The sequence below is a fragment of the Colletotrichum phormii genome (genome assembly GCF_030913505.1).
Source record: "Colletotrichum phormii strain CBS 102054 chromosome Unknown BDP81scaffold_20, whole genome shotgun sequence".
Classification (NCBI taxonomy): domain Eukaryota; kingdom Fungi; phylum Ascomycota; class Sordariomycetes; order Glomerellales; family Glomerellaceae; genus Colletotrichum; species Colletotrichum phormii.
This window is the reverse complement of record NW_026851462.1, coordinates 657,234-671,238: the sequence shown is the minus strand read 5'-3', so window position 1 is coordinate 671,238 and position 14,005 is coordinate 657,234. Positions and strand designations below refer to the sequence as shown.

At 53.2% G+C, this 14,005-nt stretch overlaps 5 protein-coding genes across 5 annotated transcripts; 4 read left to right on the top strand and 1 right to left on the bottom strand.

Annotated features, from left to right (window-relative positions):
• Window positions 1-144: 144 nt before the first annotated feature.
• On the top strand, window positions 145-2,317 carry BDP81DRAFT_327856 (uncharacterized protein; the record flags this gene model as incomplete). Its single annotated transcript, XM_060585166.1, has 5 exons — window positions 145-299; window positions 641-777; window positions 829-975; window positions 1,033-1,545; window positions 1,599-2,317. The coding sequence occupies 5 exons, from the start codon at window positions 145-147 to the stop codon at window positions 2,315-2,317; spliced, it is 1,671 nt and encodes a 556-aa protein (XP_060441486.1).
• Window positions 2,318-3,060: 743 nt separating this feature from the next.
• On the top strand, window positions 3,061-4,483 carry BDP81DRAFT_328027 (CoA-transferase family III; the record flags this gene model as incomplete). Its single annotated transcript, XM_060585182.1, has 5 exons — window positions 3,061-3,081; window positions 3,139-3,170; window positions 3,230-3,356; window positions 3,407-3,911; window positions 3,978-4,483. The coding sequence occupies 5 exons, from the start codon at window positions 3,061-3,063 to the stop codon at window positions 4,481-4,483; spliced, it is 1,191 nt and encodes a 396-aa protein (XP_060441485.1).
• A 1,237-nt stretch (window positions 4,484-5,720) lies between these two features.
• BDP81DRAFT_452940 (uncharacterized protein) lies at window positions 5,721-7,353 on the top strand (the record flags this gene model as incomplete). Its single annotated transcript, XM_060592791.1, has 3 exons — window positions 5,721-6,755; window positions 6,810-6,974; window positions 7,036-7,353. 3 exons carry the CDS (start codon window positions 5,721-5,723, stop codon window positions 7,351-7,353), a joined length of 1,518 nt encoding a protein of 505 aa, XP_060441484.1.
• An 896-nt stretch (window positions 7,354-8,249) lies between these two features.
• On the bottom strand, window positions 8,250-9,020 carry BDP81DRAFT_327890 (uncharacterized protein; the record flags this gene model as incomplete). The annotated part of the gene is made up of 2 exons (XM_060585171.1): window positions 8,250-8,907; window positions 8,971-9,020. 2 exons carry the CDS (start codon window positions 9,018-9,020, stop codon window positions 8,250-8,252), a joined length of 708 nt encoding a protein of 235 aa, XP_060441483.1.
• A 4,424-nt stretch (window positions 9,021-13,444) lies between these two features.
• On the top strand, window positions 13,445-13,871 carry BDP81DRAFT_397768 (uncharacterized protein; the record flags this gene model as incomplete). Its single annotated transcript, XM_060588369.1, has 3 exons — window positions 13,445-13,525; window positions 13,611-13,671; window positions 13,744-13,871. The coding sequence occupies 3 exons, from the start codon at window positions 13,445-13,447 to the stop codon at window positions 13,869-13,871; spliced, it is 270 nt and encodes an 89-aa protein (XP_060441482.1).
• Between the last annotated feature and the right edge of the window lie 134 nt (window positions 13,872-14,005).

The window sequence follows — 14,005 nt, the reverse complement described above, 5'->3', positions numbered from 1 at the left end:
AAGCCGTTTTCGTCGATTGATTATCTACAACTTCCGCCGTTTATACCGAGGAGGAAACCAAAGCTTATTTTACCAAGCGTTCCAACATTGGATGGTCGGACCACGCAGCATCAAACTCTTGGGCATACTGATGGGACACGCGCGATGCCACCGTTTTCACCTGCCCCTCTATTGCGTGCCATCATCAGCCAACGGGCCACAGATCAGCTCACCCCGTCTTGCGGATCGTCTCCAGATTGCATAGAGGTTTTCTGCGGATGGCCAGTATCAGGGCAATATGGGTTTGGCCAACGAATCCTGTGAGTGAGGCTTCTCTTTCTCCACTCTCTAATGCAATGGAACCGGATCACATACAGCCGACCACGCGGTGGACAAAATCGGGGACGGCCCCAGAGCAATCGCCCACGACTCCATGGTTGCCTTCATGTGAATCGGCCCTTCTACCTCGCTTTTTGCGACAATCTAGCCTGATGCTGGCATCACTCAGGCTTCGAATCGCAGGCAGGACGAGAAGAGAGAGGGGCCGATTCAAGGAAGATAGCCAAAGGGCGAAGGCTATGCCCATCTGCAGCTTTTGTTTATCTTCAAAAAAGATATTGATCCACGATAAAAAGTCCATAGCTAACAAAAGGTCATTTAGATATTACATTCTTCTGGCAGTATGTGTACTAGCCCGGGGAGAGAAATGGATCAGAGATGTCTGCATAGCAGCGGCGTTGATCTTACCGGCCGTGGCTGCGGTTCACGGTATCGTCCTTGCTGCCCTCCACGTGGATGGTCAGTCTAAAAAAGGACGTTTGCATTATCTAGCTGACACCTATCGCCTAGACGCTGCCGATATGGATATTTACGGAGCACTTCAATTTTGCTCTATAGGCATCCTCGCAGTTCCATTGACGGTCAAAAAGTCCGAGACGTACTTCCACGAAAAGGGACGCAATACTGTCTTTGTTTGGACGAGTCTACTGCTGGCAGGTAGGACGCCACATATCTGAATCGCGTATATTCTCGAACGTTCACCAACACTTATAGGCCTCGTGAGCTTGGCTGTCGAATTCTACCGATCCAATTCCATTCCCTGCTATCAGGATAATAATGGTAACCCAATATCGTCGGACCCAAGAAAGTTCCCGTACGGAGATAGTCCATTATGCGGCATTACCTGTTCCCAGACGGACGGTCCGTTCTCACGCCTGCGGCAAAAGGCTGCCAGTGAGATATTCGTGGTGCCGAGACCAAACGAGCTTCGGTTCGGAAATGCGATGTTCCTCGCGGTGGCATGCTGCGTTCCAGCCATCATCTCGCTCATCTCTATGAGGAACAAGATTGTCATCACCGATTGGATCAAGAAGCAGAATGGGCCACAGAAGGAAAAGGAAAACGAGTCCGAGGAGTCCAAGGACCTACACGGAACCGTAAGCGGGTTCCTGAGTCTGATCGAGATCTTTGTTTTTGGCGGCGCTGCGTTGGCCATCCTCATTCTCGGAGAGATCAACCTCTGGAGTCCACAGATGGATTATCACACTGAGCCATTCGGAAGTGTTGGTGAGTTACACCCACCTACGGAATGTCTCTGTTGCTAACAAGTTCTCATCCAGGCCAGTGGGGTACCATTGTTGCAACGGGGCTAGCAATCGTAGGATCATTCCTCATTTACCTACTCGACGGTATCAACGAGGCCCCGAAAGACCCGCTTAGCCTCTGTGGCTGCGAGCATTGCCATTTGATCTATAATCGGTCTCGAGAGGTGGACACAGAGTCTTTCCGAGAAAGCGAAGACGGGCATGCAGACCACGTTGAGCATGGCTTCCCCCAACTCACGAGCACATCCACACGTGGGACTCAGGCGACGAAGCAAGGCCAGGGACATAGAAGAAAGGTCTCGGCCGGCTTGGTCAAGGTCGGGAAATGGTTTGGCAGCACCACAGAAGATCCATTCGGAGCCCCGGACTACAGAGAAGGGAAGTGGCCAGAAGTTCCCGGAGAGCGATTCAGGAGTTCCACCCTGAGAGATACGGCTGAACAGTATAGTACATACCGGGAACATGAGCCACAGGAGCCAGTATCCCCAGGACACCACTCAGGAAGCGAAGGCGGGCCCTCGACGTCCCGACCAGTATCACCCATATCACAGGAATCGCCATTGTCACCTCCGCCACGGAGCAGATCTAGGCCACGGAACAACTCGAAGCCTGTTTATTCGCGATCGCCGTCGCGGCAGCGACAGGGCCCACCTTCTTCTCCCACTGGGTCACCCGAGCCTCGGCAAACTCGACGCCGGCAGACTCTCGAGGTCCCAGGTCAACGTCGTTTCTGAATGTGCAAGACAATGCGAGGCGACGACAATAGAAGCTATGTGCTATCTAATTTTGGACCAAAAGAAATACTGGGACGATCAGATTTGGTTGAAAGATGCCTTTGTCAATAATGGCCATTTCCACCGTGGGACTTCTCGTTCTCTGTTGACCACATTTGTGGAGGCGTTCGGCGTCAATGCAGCTCAATATCAGGCTGTGAGCTCACATACGAATCACTGTAAGAATAGAAATATCAGGATAGAGTCATGAGATGTTTGGTATGGATGAGCTGCTTGCGATGGTTCGATGATACCTAGCTTTTGTGCACTTAACCACGTTCATATGCAGACGGGAGAATCAAGGCCGAGTTTCAGAGCCGACGAACGCAGTCCGTGATGGTCTGTGCCCAATTACCTAAGCCGCATCCAAAGGGACCAGGATAATGCCGAGGCCTACCCGACGGCATCCCCGCCAACGGACCGGAGCTAGACCGGGGTCGGAGCTGGGGAACCAAGTCGCGAACCTCGATGATGCCGGTCTTGAACACCAGCAACAACTTCCCCGCAAAAGCATTTCCTCATTTCTTTTTGGATTTTGTTTAAAGACCAAGACAATGGCTTCTTCATCGCTTAGAGTGTCATCCCGGATAGCCTCGAGGGCTGTGCGGTCATGTCCGCAGTTCTCACGGCTTCCGAGGGCGTGGCGTCAGTATTCGTCGGTTCCGAGCAACAAGCTACCACTTGAGGGGTATCGTGTGCTTGATATGACGAGAGTTTTGGCTGGAGTGAGCATCTCTCGTCCCGCAACTTTGAGAAGTTTGATACTGAAATGAGAGATGTAGCCATACTGTACACAAATTTTGGGAGACTTGGGGTCAGTCACACTCACTCATCTCCATCTCATGCTGAGCAACCATACTGACATCCTTGAAGCGCCGAGGTGATCAAAGTCGAACATCCCGTCCGCGGCGACGATACCCGAGCATGGGGTCCTCCCTACGCGACCTACAAAGCTGGCTCATCTAAAGAAGGGCCCGGCGAATCAGCCTACTTCCTAGCAGTCAGTATCCTCCAGTCATACACCTGAGCCAAGCTAACTAACTTCCAAAGGTAAACCGCAACAAGAAATCCCTAGGCCTCAACTTCCAACACCCCTCCGGCACAGAAATCCTCCACAGCCTCGTCTCAAAATGCGACATTTTCGTAGAAAACTACCTCCCCGGCACCCTCAAAAAGTACTCCATGGACTACGACACCCTCCGCGCAATCAACCCCGGCCTCATCTACGCCTCCATCACAGGCTACGGCCAGACGGGCCCTTACTCGGACCGCGCAGGCTACGACGTTATGGTCGAAGCCGAGTTCGGACTGATGCACATCACCGGCAGCCGCGAAGGGGAACCCGTCAAAGTCGGCGTCGCCGTAACGGATCTCACGACGGGGTTGTATACGAGTAATAGTATCATGGCGGCGCTGCTTGCGAGGGGCAGGACGGGGAGGGGACAGCATATTGATGTGGCGTTGAGTGATTGCCAGACGGCGACGTTGGCGAATATTGCGAGTAGTTGTTTGATTAGTGGGAAGAAGGATTCTGGACGGTGGGGGACGGCGCATCGTAAGTTTCTATCTCTCTGCGCATGTTTTGTTTTGTGGTTTACGAAAAGTGCTGACATTTCACGAGCCTCGATTGTGCCGTATAAATCCTTCAAGACAAAAGACGGCGACATCCTCTTCGGCGGCGGCAACGACCGCCTCTACGGCATCCTTTGCCAAGGCCTAAACAAACCAGAATGGCAAAACGACGCAAAATACGCCACAAACGCCAACCGCGTCGCCAACCGCGTCGAGCTCGAGGCGCTCATCGAACAAGTCACAGTCACAAAAACGACGGCGGAGTGGTTGGCCGTCTTTGAGGGCAGGGGCATGCCGTACGCGGCTGTGAATGATGTGCAGGGCACGCTGGAGCATGAGCATACGAAAGCGCGGAACATGGTTGTCGAGATGGAGCACGAAGAGTGCGGGCCGATTCGGATGGTGAATACGCCGGTCAAGTATTCGGAGAGCGAGCCTAGTGTTAGGAGTGTGCCGCCGACGCTGGGGCAGCATACTGATGAGGTTTTGGGGGGGCATCTTGGGTTTTCGGAGGAGAGGATTCGGGCTTTGAAGGGGGAGGGTGTGGTTGGTTAGGTCGGGTCAGGGCGAGACACACTCGTTTCACTGCGATTTTAACCCCTCTCAAGATGTTGTGAACACTGGGGAATCGCCCATGAGCGCTTCACGGGGATGATGTGGTGGGTTGGGGGGGGAACCTACCGAAGGCACTGCACTTTCACTGCAATTTTAACTCACCCAAGGGCATTGTGAACGGGCACTGGTGGGACGTATGCAATCGCTTCTGGGTCATGCTGTGGTTGGTCAGAGCTTACAGCCGAAGGATTCAAAAAAGTCACTGAGATTTTAACCCCTCCACAGACATTGCGAACACTGGAAGGACTTTTTCAATTACTAGTCAACCAGCAGGGCGAAGCGGTAAGCTAGAAGGTTTGAACTGCAGGTGTGAAAGTTGTCACGGCCGGGCTCCCACAAAAAACCCCTTCGTGTCGCCATTTACTAGAAGCATTTCGTTTGCCGAAAAAGCGCATCTCATCGTTGAAGGATGATGGGTGTGGTGGGCTGGATCAAAAGAGGTTCTGCCTGTGGCCAAATGGCTTGCCTTATTCGGTTTCACTGCGATTTAAACCAACCCAAAGACGTTGGTGAGAGCACCACTTATCTATCGAGCCCGGTCAGTTGGGTTCTTCCTCGCCCTGAGAATAAGAACGCTAATGCAGGTTTGGGACCATATCCCTGATGATGTCAGCACAGCAATTCTATCCCACCCCGAGGTCTTTTTCGTTCATCACGACAGAGCGTAGCCATCATGATATACCGTAGAAACCGTAGTAAGCTACTCAAAGCCTCTGAAAGTTGTGATTTGCTGAGCTCTCGTATATGGGTTCCCATGTTTCTTTCCATTGCCTTTGTCGTTCCGTGCCGATGGGTTGACCGAGCCTCACCGAGAACATCCAAGATGGGTAGGTACTCAGGGTGCGGGCCTGCTCGGTGAGCCCGGTGAATAACGCACGTGACACCCGCGACTCACGGTGGTCGCGTGTTTGATGGCATTTCTGCCGTTGACTTCCTGCGTACACATCAAGCTGTAATTCTTTTCTCCTTTCTCTCCAAAAGATACCCATTATGCCAAAAGATGTTTTTCCATCCGTCAATATTCTGATTTCTCTGATACAAGCTTCGGCATCCCGAAGCTGAATTCTTTGTCCTTTGCATCGCCCTCCCAGTCTGCTAGCTTCATCATCAGCTCTCACAAGCCATCCACACCTTACACGCCTTTACTGCGGCACAAGCTGTACCTGCTCATCTCAATATGTCGGAGCCACCGGCTTCAGACCTTATGGTAACCGACAACGAAGCTACCAATGAGGTACAGTTAAGGGAAATCGATACCGCAGTTGAGATGGATTTGCTACCCACGCCGACTGTTGAAGCACAGCCGGAAGATGCGCAAACAGCCCCCGTCGAAGTTGAAGCTCCCCAGCTGTGGCTTGCGCCGATTGCGCAAATAGAAATTGAGCCTGCTCCAATCGAGCATCACCACAATGTACAGTCACAGTCACCGGCTTCTGTGTCGCCTCCCGCGCCAGCTATTGAAGAACAGTCGTACGACCCGCAGTTCTCTCTTTCGGCTTCGCGAATCGTCACGGGTCGTCTTAATGGCACCACCCCAGCATCACCACCGCGTCATCTCGTCGCAACTCCTGCCCGTTCAACGCCCGAGATCGCACCAGAGGAAGTCGAAGACCTACCTGTGGACTACTCCCACCTTCCTTTGACCCTTCATCATCCTCATGCAGAACCCACGGCAGCCTTGTCAGCCCTGCCTAGTTATTTACCACCCTCTGGAGCAAAGAGGAAACGCACGGCAGCCGAAGATGAGACTTCCCGGAAATCTGCAAACATCCCCGCCTACCATGAACCCGCAATCCTCAGGCGCCCTGTTCCCAGGCCACCAGTGAAGAGGAAGCGCACCAAGGACGACGGCAGCGGAAAACGAATGTGCGTAAAGTGCAACCGAATTTCCGAGACGGAAGGCAACCTCATCATTTCCTGTGGCTGTGGCGAGGCCTGGCATCAGCTCTGCCATGACCCAGAGATCCCGACAGACGCCCTCGGCAGCGGTTCCTCCAAGTTCAAGTGCGTCACTTGCAAGGAGGAGGAAAAGCAGCAGGCCAAGTATCATCGCGAGCTTGCAAAGTACCGCGAGGCGAAGCAGGAGCAGTCGGAGTGGAAGAAGCATCACAATGACGTGGAGAGGAAGCGTGAGAAGAGGCTTGCGACACTGCCCGAGTTTCCTAAGCCGAGCCTTGTTGGGTTCCATGGAGGCAATGCCAGCAGCAGTGAGGTGAGTGGCGAACACGCAAGCTGGGACTTTGGACCATTTCTGACGCGTTTGCAGAGACGAGAGTACTTTTCGGACCTTAAGAGGAGCGATCTCGTCAACCTCCTTCTTTTTAGTGAACAGATCCACACTGGCCTTCTCGTGGATGTTCTCGCCTCTGTCTCTAAGAAGCACCCCGACCTGCCCATCTTCGGTTCGCCAGATTGGGCTGAACCAAAAGTCGTATGTCTACCATCCTCGCCGAACCCATCTAAGATAAGTAAACGAGACTAACACCTCACAGCGACACCAACAACAGCCCCGCCGCCAGCAAGACCACCGCCCGGCCTCCAAACCCTCAAAACAGCGGTCCAAGACAGGCGGCGTCCGCAAGATCCTCAAGACAGCACCCACCGGCGCAGCCGACCAAGCAGCAGCAGACGCCGAAGACGCAGAGGACGCACTCCCCGATTCCTGGCCTAAAGCCGGACATGGCCTCTACGCGCGTCTTGGGCCTGAAAAGGACGATCCGATGATGTACGACGACAACGATGAAGAGGCGTTCAGCCACTTCATGGTTGACAAGTTCGGGAAGCAGATTACGGAGCCAATTGCGGGATAGAAGCCTGGTGACGAACAACAGGATAAGACTATGGCGTTTCTGCTCATGAATTTGGCGGGTGTCCCGTTTGGTGCTGCTTGTATGGGGGCGGCTCTTGGGGATGTTCTTGCGCAGACCGTGGACTTGACGGGCAAGTCTAAGACGACAGCGGGCCCATCATCTACGTCTACCACGCCGAATATTGTCACCACGCCCAAGGCTGCTGCTACCTCAGAGACCCCGAAGAAGGGACGGCAGACGAGACGAAGCCAACAGGCCGGCACAGCTATACCTGAAGAGGCGTACTCTACACCCAAAGAGATGGCCCATATGAAGCCGTGGTATCTTTACTAGCACCCAAATAATCACCGAAACACAGGCGAGGAACAGACGATAGGTGTATGATTATCCCAGAGGTCGAGATGGAACATGGCGTTGTAGAAATGATACCCGCAGCCTGACTGCAGTTCATTAGTAACTTTGTCTTATACCTATGGTGCTTCTGAGAGAGGCAACTTGAAAGCATGTGATAAAGCTGGCCTTTTGACGTACTAAGACTCACTGCGTGTCTGATATACCCTCACGACTCAGCCCACACAACGTCCTCCACGCCAATGCATAAAAATGGAATGACGTGCTGCAACAGACGCTGTCTGACATGCGCCCATCTACTGTTAATGCTCTCCAGGGAAAAAAAATCAGACGAATGTAGGTAATTCGGCAAGACGAACCGAAGGCGCCATCAGACGGACACGTCGTCCCATAAACCACGTCACATTTCATCTGCAAGAAATAAGTAATATTGGTATAACTATTTGATAGTTATTGATTATCATTAACTAATGTAGGCTTGTTTTTGTGTGACTGTAACTATGCTATGCCTGGTATCTCTCTTCAACCTCGTACTCCCAAAATTGTCATGCAGGCCTCATAAACGCAGGCGGAGGCGGCGGTGAATCCTCGTTTCCCATCCCATTCCCTGGCCCTGTTCCGCTGGCCACCGAGTTGACGCTCGCGCTCACGCTGTTCTTGACCCTCCTCACACCCATCCTTACAGGTAACCCAACCCTCCCCCCAGCACCAACACCACCGCCGCCCTCCTCATCAACAGGCCTCGCAGCCTCGACGTCAACAACCCCGATCCGCCCAGGCGCCTCTCCACCCGCACTACTCAGCCTCAACGCGCTCCCACCAGGCGACATCCTCCCCCTCCCTCCCCTCCTCCCATTCCCGTCCCCAAACACCCGTCCCGCCTTCGTCCCGTACCTCTTCACCTCCTTGCCCAACCAATGCCGACACAGTACCACAAACAACAAATCCCAGAGCCCGATGCCCCAGAGGAACATGTACGCCAGCACACGGCCGTAGGTGTCGGGCATACCCCAGTACGTGAAGCCGCGCGCAAAGACGTCGCCGAGGGCGATGTAGACCCAGAAGATTGCGATGAGGGAGGCGCCGAGGAGGAGGCGGAGGAGGAGGGTCCAGCCTGGCCAGGGATCGTGGGCGTGGACTATTGAGCGGGCGTCGAGGAGGATGTCTGTGGAGAGGATTGCGATTAGGGCTGCGGCGGCGGGACTGTTGATTATGGTCAGTATATGTATTGATCACATGGGGACAGTAGATGAGGAGGGGACGAACCCGGTGCGATATGTGAGAGGAAACGAGACGTTGTAGAGGAACCACGACATGATCCACAAGAGTATCGAGGCGGCAGCGACGTGCGCTACGTCATTGGCAATTTGCGCGCGGAGAAGCCATCGCTTGAACTGTCGCGCCTGTTGTGCGTTGGGACGGCGAGGTCTCCGGACTCGGGTCCGGCTTCGGGGCGGCGGGGGGATCGTGAGCGGCGAAGGACGGTGGGGGCGCTCCATTTTGTGGTGGTGGTGGCTGTTGTCGGCTATTGCTGTGTTTTGCCGCTGCACCACCAAGGATCTCGAGGTTCAACAACAACACGATTGTTTGGAGATTAGTGGCAGGCGAAAAGAGGTGAAGAGGATCGAAGATTTGCGTGTACGGCCTTCAGCATGATCCCTTTTCGGCGGTGACGAGTCCTGTTGTGCCTTTTTTTTTTCTTTCTTTCTGTCTTTTCCTTCCTCTGTGTCGACTAGTTTTCCGTTTGGAGATTGCCCAGCATGCCAGTGACGTTTTCTGTTATGGGAGATTGGGGACACCAAATGAGATTAGATGGGGGAAAAGATGTCAAAAGGGTAAAGGCGCAAAAGGCCAGGAACGAAGAATAAAGACCGGGTACTAGTGACCGATGCGGCTGGTGTCTCAGACGGGAAGTAAAGAAGTGATAAGACAGCTTCGGGTAATAATAAGAGTCGCGGTGCAGGGCGAGTATTAAAGTGAGATAAACCTCGGGATTCTGGAACGTGGCATGAGATCACACCGGGTGGGATAAGTGCTACTCTGAGTGATGGTGGGCGAGTAAGAGTCGTGAGAGGTCCGGAGGTACAAAGTAGACGCGGATGTGTAAAGAGTTCACGTCGCAGACGGGACGGTGTGTCGTTGAGTTTGTACCTTGATCTTTTCTTAAACCTGGGCTGAAGATAATGTTGAAGAGGGTGGACGATTGGACGACTGTTTTCAGCCAAATCGGCGATCAGGCATGTACGGGATGGGACGAGATGATGATGGGAGCCGGGCCAGGGCGTGTCCGGACAAGGTTCGAGAAACAGGAAAACGACAAAAAGGGTAGAAAACCCTTCGACGAGGAAACAGAGACGACGGCCAGCGAGGTGGAATGGATCGATCGGGCTCTTCCGACGTATGTCTGGCGATGTTAGATGTCGAAAAGAAGAAAAGGAAGCAGAAAGAGACTCATACGCCGGCCGGGAAAGCATCTGCGGGAGAAACCCGTAGTTTTGAGCCAGACGTCCGATGCAGATATCTCTTGGCTTCTTCCAGAGGGGCACCGGTCTCCTCCAAACCGAACCCGTGTGATCGTGTTGTTGGTGCAACGGAGCTGCGAGCTGCAACAGCACCGCGTCCCCAAATGCAGCATGCATCTGTTAGTCCTTGGTAACGAACATTCAAAGCCAATGGGCCCTGCGCAGATCATACAGCTCCCCAACCCTATGCGCGCCCCCCTCCCCCCTTGGCACCGGCATTCGACGCCGTCTCGTGCAGTAGTCTGGTTTCCAGGGGCATCGCGAAGTGCCACAACATTCGAACATGGACCGTCTCGTGCGGGGCCGCTCACCGGACTGTCCTTAGCTTCCACCATCTTTAGAAATAGCACGCTGCGGCGCTGCCCAGTCGATGGTGGCCCCTGATGCCCTGGTGAGGCTCGGTCTGAAGTTTTGCCAAGCGCAACACTCTTTCTTCGCTTCGTGGGGTTCGTTACAAGGGGGCCCTGACTCTTGCCGTCTTTCCCAGGGCCAGCCCAAGTCCCCAACCGCCAGTGTTCACTGTCCACTGTCCGGTGGTTGTTCTCTGGCTCGGACGAGTCTCAGACCAGATGAACCTCAGTCAAGTCCCACGCCCCGACGGTGGCATTCTTTGAAGCTCAGACAGAAATATCCGAGCCGCCGTCCGAATTTTCTTGATCGTGTCCCGGGATCTGGACACGTCCGGATTCCACGCAGCCTCGGGCCGGTGAAGGAGAGACTTGTCGATGGTGTGTTCCTGTGTGTCTTGATCAGCGAAATGTTGCGCAATGCCAGCTTCTTCTTTTCAACGAACACTACTCGTTCACTGTAGGCCAGGATCATTTGAGTTGTCTCTCCACAGATCCGAGGAGTCATGCATGGCGGGTAACCCTTGCCAACGAAGCACAGCCTCTCTCCCCTCGAGGCCTTCTCCAACCCATCTCTAAACAGCATGGAACCTGGAAACGAAACGTCGCTCTGCTTTTCGTGAAAGGCAATTCTGGATCCAGTCCGTTTCTGAAATCCATAGCGTGTATGCTATCGCTCTTCAAGCACCACAGCCGCGCCGTACTTGGGGACTGCTGATATAGGTCCTCCGATACGCGGCATGCAGCACGGAATCGAGTCGTGTCATCTCTTTCGTCCAAAGCTTTGGCATGATGCTTTCGCGCATTTGGCAGCTGCCATATGCCTCTTGTCTTCGGCAAGCGACCCTGTTGGTTCGAACATCTCAACGTGAAGACTAGGCATTGACGTGAGATTTCGACGCTGTCATATGCGACTGACCTAGGGATTATTCGCTGCAAGCCGTACCCCACCGCTGGCGCCTTTCGACAGTCGAATGCATCCCTTCGAGCCATGTTGTGGCAGACGAGATGTAGCATGGACCTGATGATCGTATTAGACCGGACAACGTGAAGACGATCTGGAGCACATCGCGAAGAAATGCCGCCAACATGGTAATGATCACACTAGGGCCTCAGTGATGTCAAGTGCTTACCACGACTGCAGAACTCTACATCTCGTTCTGACATGCGGAAAAGGTCTCATTGCCCGGAGATCTTTGGGCGCCTTTGCCTTTTGATGGCCGCCGTTGTTGTCGCATGTACCCGCGTCGTCATCGGCGTCGTTTCTGTCGCTGGTTCATGACAAAAACGGTGTAAGTAATACGGTCCGGACGACAAATATATCCGCTGTGTCTTTTTCAAGAGAGTCCGGTCTATCATCACTTCGGTGCATCGTCTCTCAGCTGAGAGTTGGAACCTTAAATCGCGGTTGGAAGGCCAATGGATCGACAAGAAGTACGAAAGTCGGCGACGGTATTTGAGTTCGGGGGTGGTGGAGAGGAAGAAGTTGCTTTTAGCCGGAAGATTCGATCCTCAGGGCCTTTTGGAAAGCGAGGAAAGAGAAGGAGCTGATCAGACATTGGCAACTTCCCGGCGAGAAGGTGCGACCTGAACCATCACATCGGGCCTGCCGGCGATGTGGGGCCGATCCGAACGCCGAAAAGACGATGCAACCCCCGGTTCTTAAAGGCAAACGACCTCGGGCGTCTGGTTCTCTCTACCTCCCTAACAAATCTTTGAGGTGCCTGACTGATATTTGGTTCAGTCGAGGGCTTAAATTTGGCATTTCATGCCTAGCTCTGGACCAGTACTCGGGTAGGCAGAGGAGCGGGTGACCAGCTTTTCCACCGCCACTTATCCCCAAGGCCGGAGTCCGGACTAAGAATTGTATGAAAATTTCTAGTCCTCCAACGTATGGTAAATACTCTGCTCATTGCGCTTCAAGAATGGGGAATGGATCATCTGACATCACAGGGAGTCTCAGGGATCATGGCTCCGGCTTCAACGGCGCGGATGGGTCTTTTCCGCCCCCACGGGTATCACGGATATGCACTGTCGGATATCGTTCTCCGGACATTATTATAGGCTCTAGGGCGTTGAAGACTCCAATGATTTAACTTGCGGTGATACCGCAGACGAAAAGGCCGTGTGACGGACACCTAGATAAGAGGGCTCATCGTTGTAGAGGCAATATACCATAGGAGAGTCCCTCAAGCAGTTCCTGACTCTGGGGAAGACGAGCAATTGGCAACTCGGAGAGACGGCACGGCTATGAGGCGACGTCTCCGAGCTTAACCACCGTTGAAGCATCATAGACGGACCTTCAACGGAGACAAATAGAATGCGAAACCGACGTATTCGCCGCAGCCGGCTCCCGAATGTGCGAGATGTGCGCTGCCCTCCGGGCTGGCCAAGCTTTCAGTGACAATTTAAACTAGCTTTTTCTTCTAGGTTGAGTTTGTTTGGGAGGGCAGAATTGTACGACACCGCCTATTCCCCTGAGTGAGTTGTCAACGATATAGTGACTTTGTAGAACGTCTGTATGACTCGTTGACTGGACTATGTGGATACACGGGGCACGAAGACCACCATCGTCAACTGCAAAACGTCCAAGCATAAGCTTTGTTAGTGATAGTTGTTGCCTTCCGCTAACTCCGGGGCAATATATTGACATCTAATTAACTTTTGCAGGACTCTCGTATCGTAGGCTCGCAGTTGTCTTCGAGAAGGATTCCAAGAGTTTAGAACCTGAAGCCTATGAACTTGGCAAATCTTATATAGAGCTTGATGTTCTGCAGTATTAGTGAACAGAACATGTGACCAGTAAACAAACGCAATCTCATCAACTCATTACAACATCAAGTTACCATTCAACCCCTACCGAAACTCAGAATGAAGACCTCCATCATCCCTACCATTGCCATGCTGCTCATCTCCAGCAGCTTGGTCGATGCCCGCACTTGCGTGTGTCTTGTACGTCACACTCACCCCCAGCAACTACGGGCTTACACGCCGTCGCTTTTGGAAAGACATGCAGAGCTAACGATTGGAACTATAGTTCAAGGACCTGGACGGCAACAACCAGGGTTCCCAGGGATCTACAGCCCACTGCTGCGGTAGTAAGTGCAACCTCCTCTATCCTCTTGCCATCCTTCTAGTGTCTCGATATCTTGTACTAACGCGTTACTCAGACGACGTCGTCACTGGACCCTTCCACAACGCTGCCTTCTACTGCCCCAACAGACAGGAGAGTGCCGCCGCCTTCGATTCCTGCTGCAGAGGCTGGATCGCCAGCTCGTTCGGATCTTGCGACAGCTAAGCTGTCCAATAGCATCTTGGCTGGCTTGTGTAGTCCGTGGACTTGAAGATTCTGCAGCGATTGATAGAGACATGGATAAAGATGGATGCATTGGCTGATAGCTTGAATACACATGACTGGTTACCACGATCTTC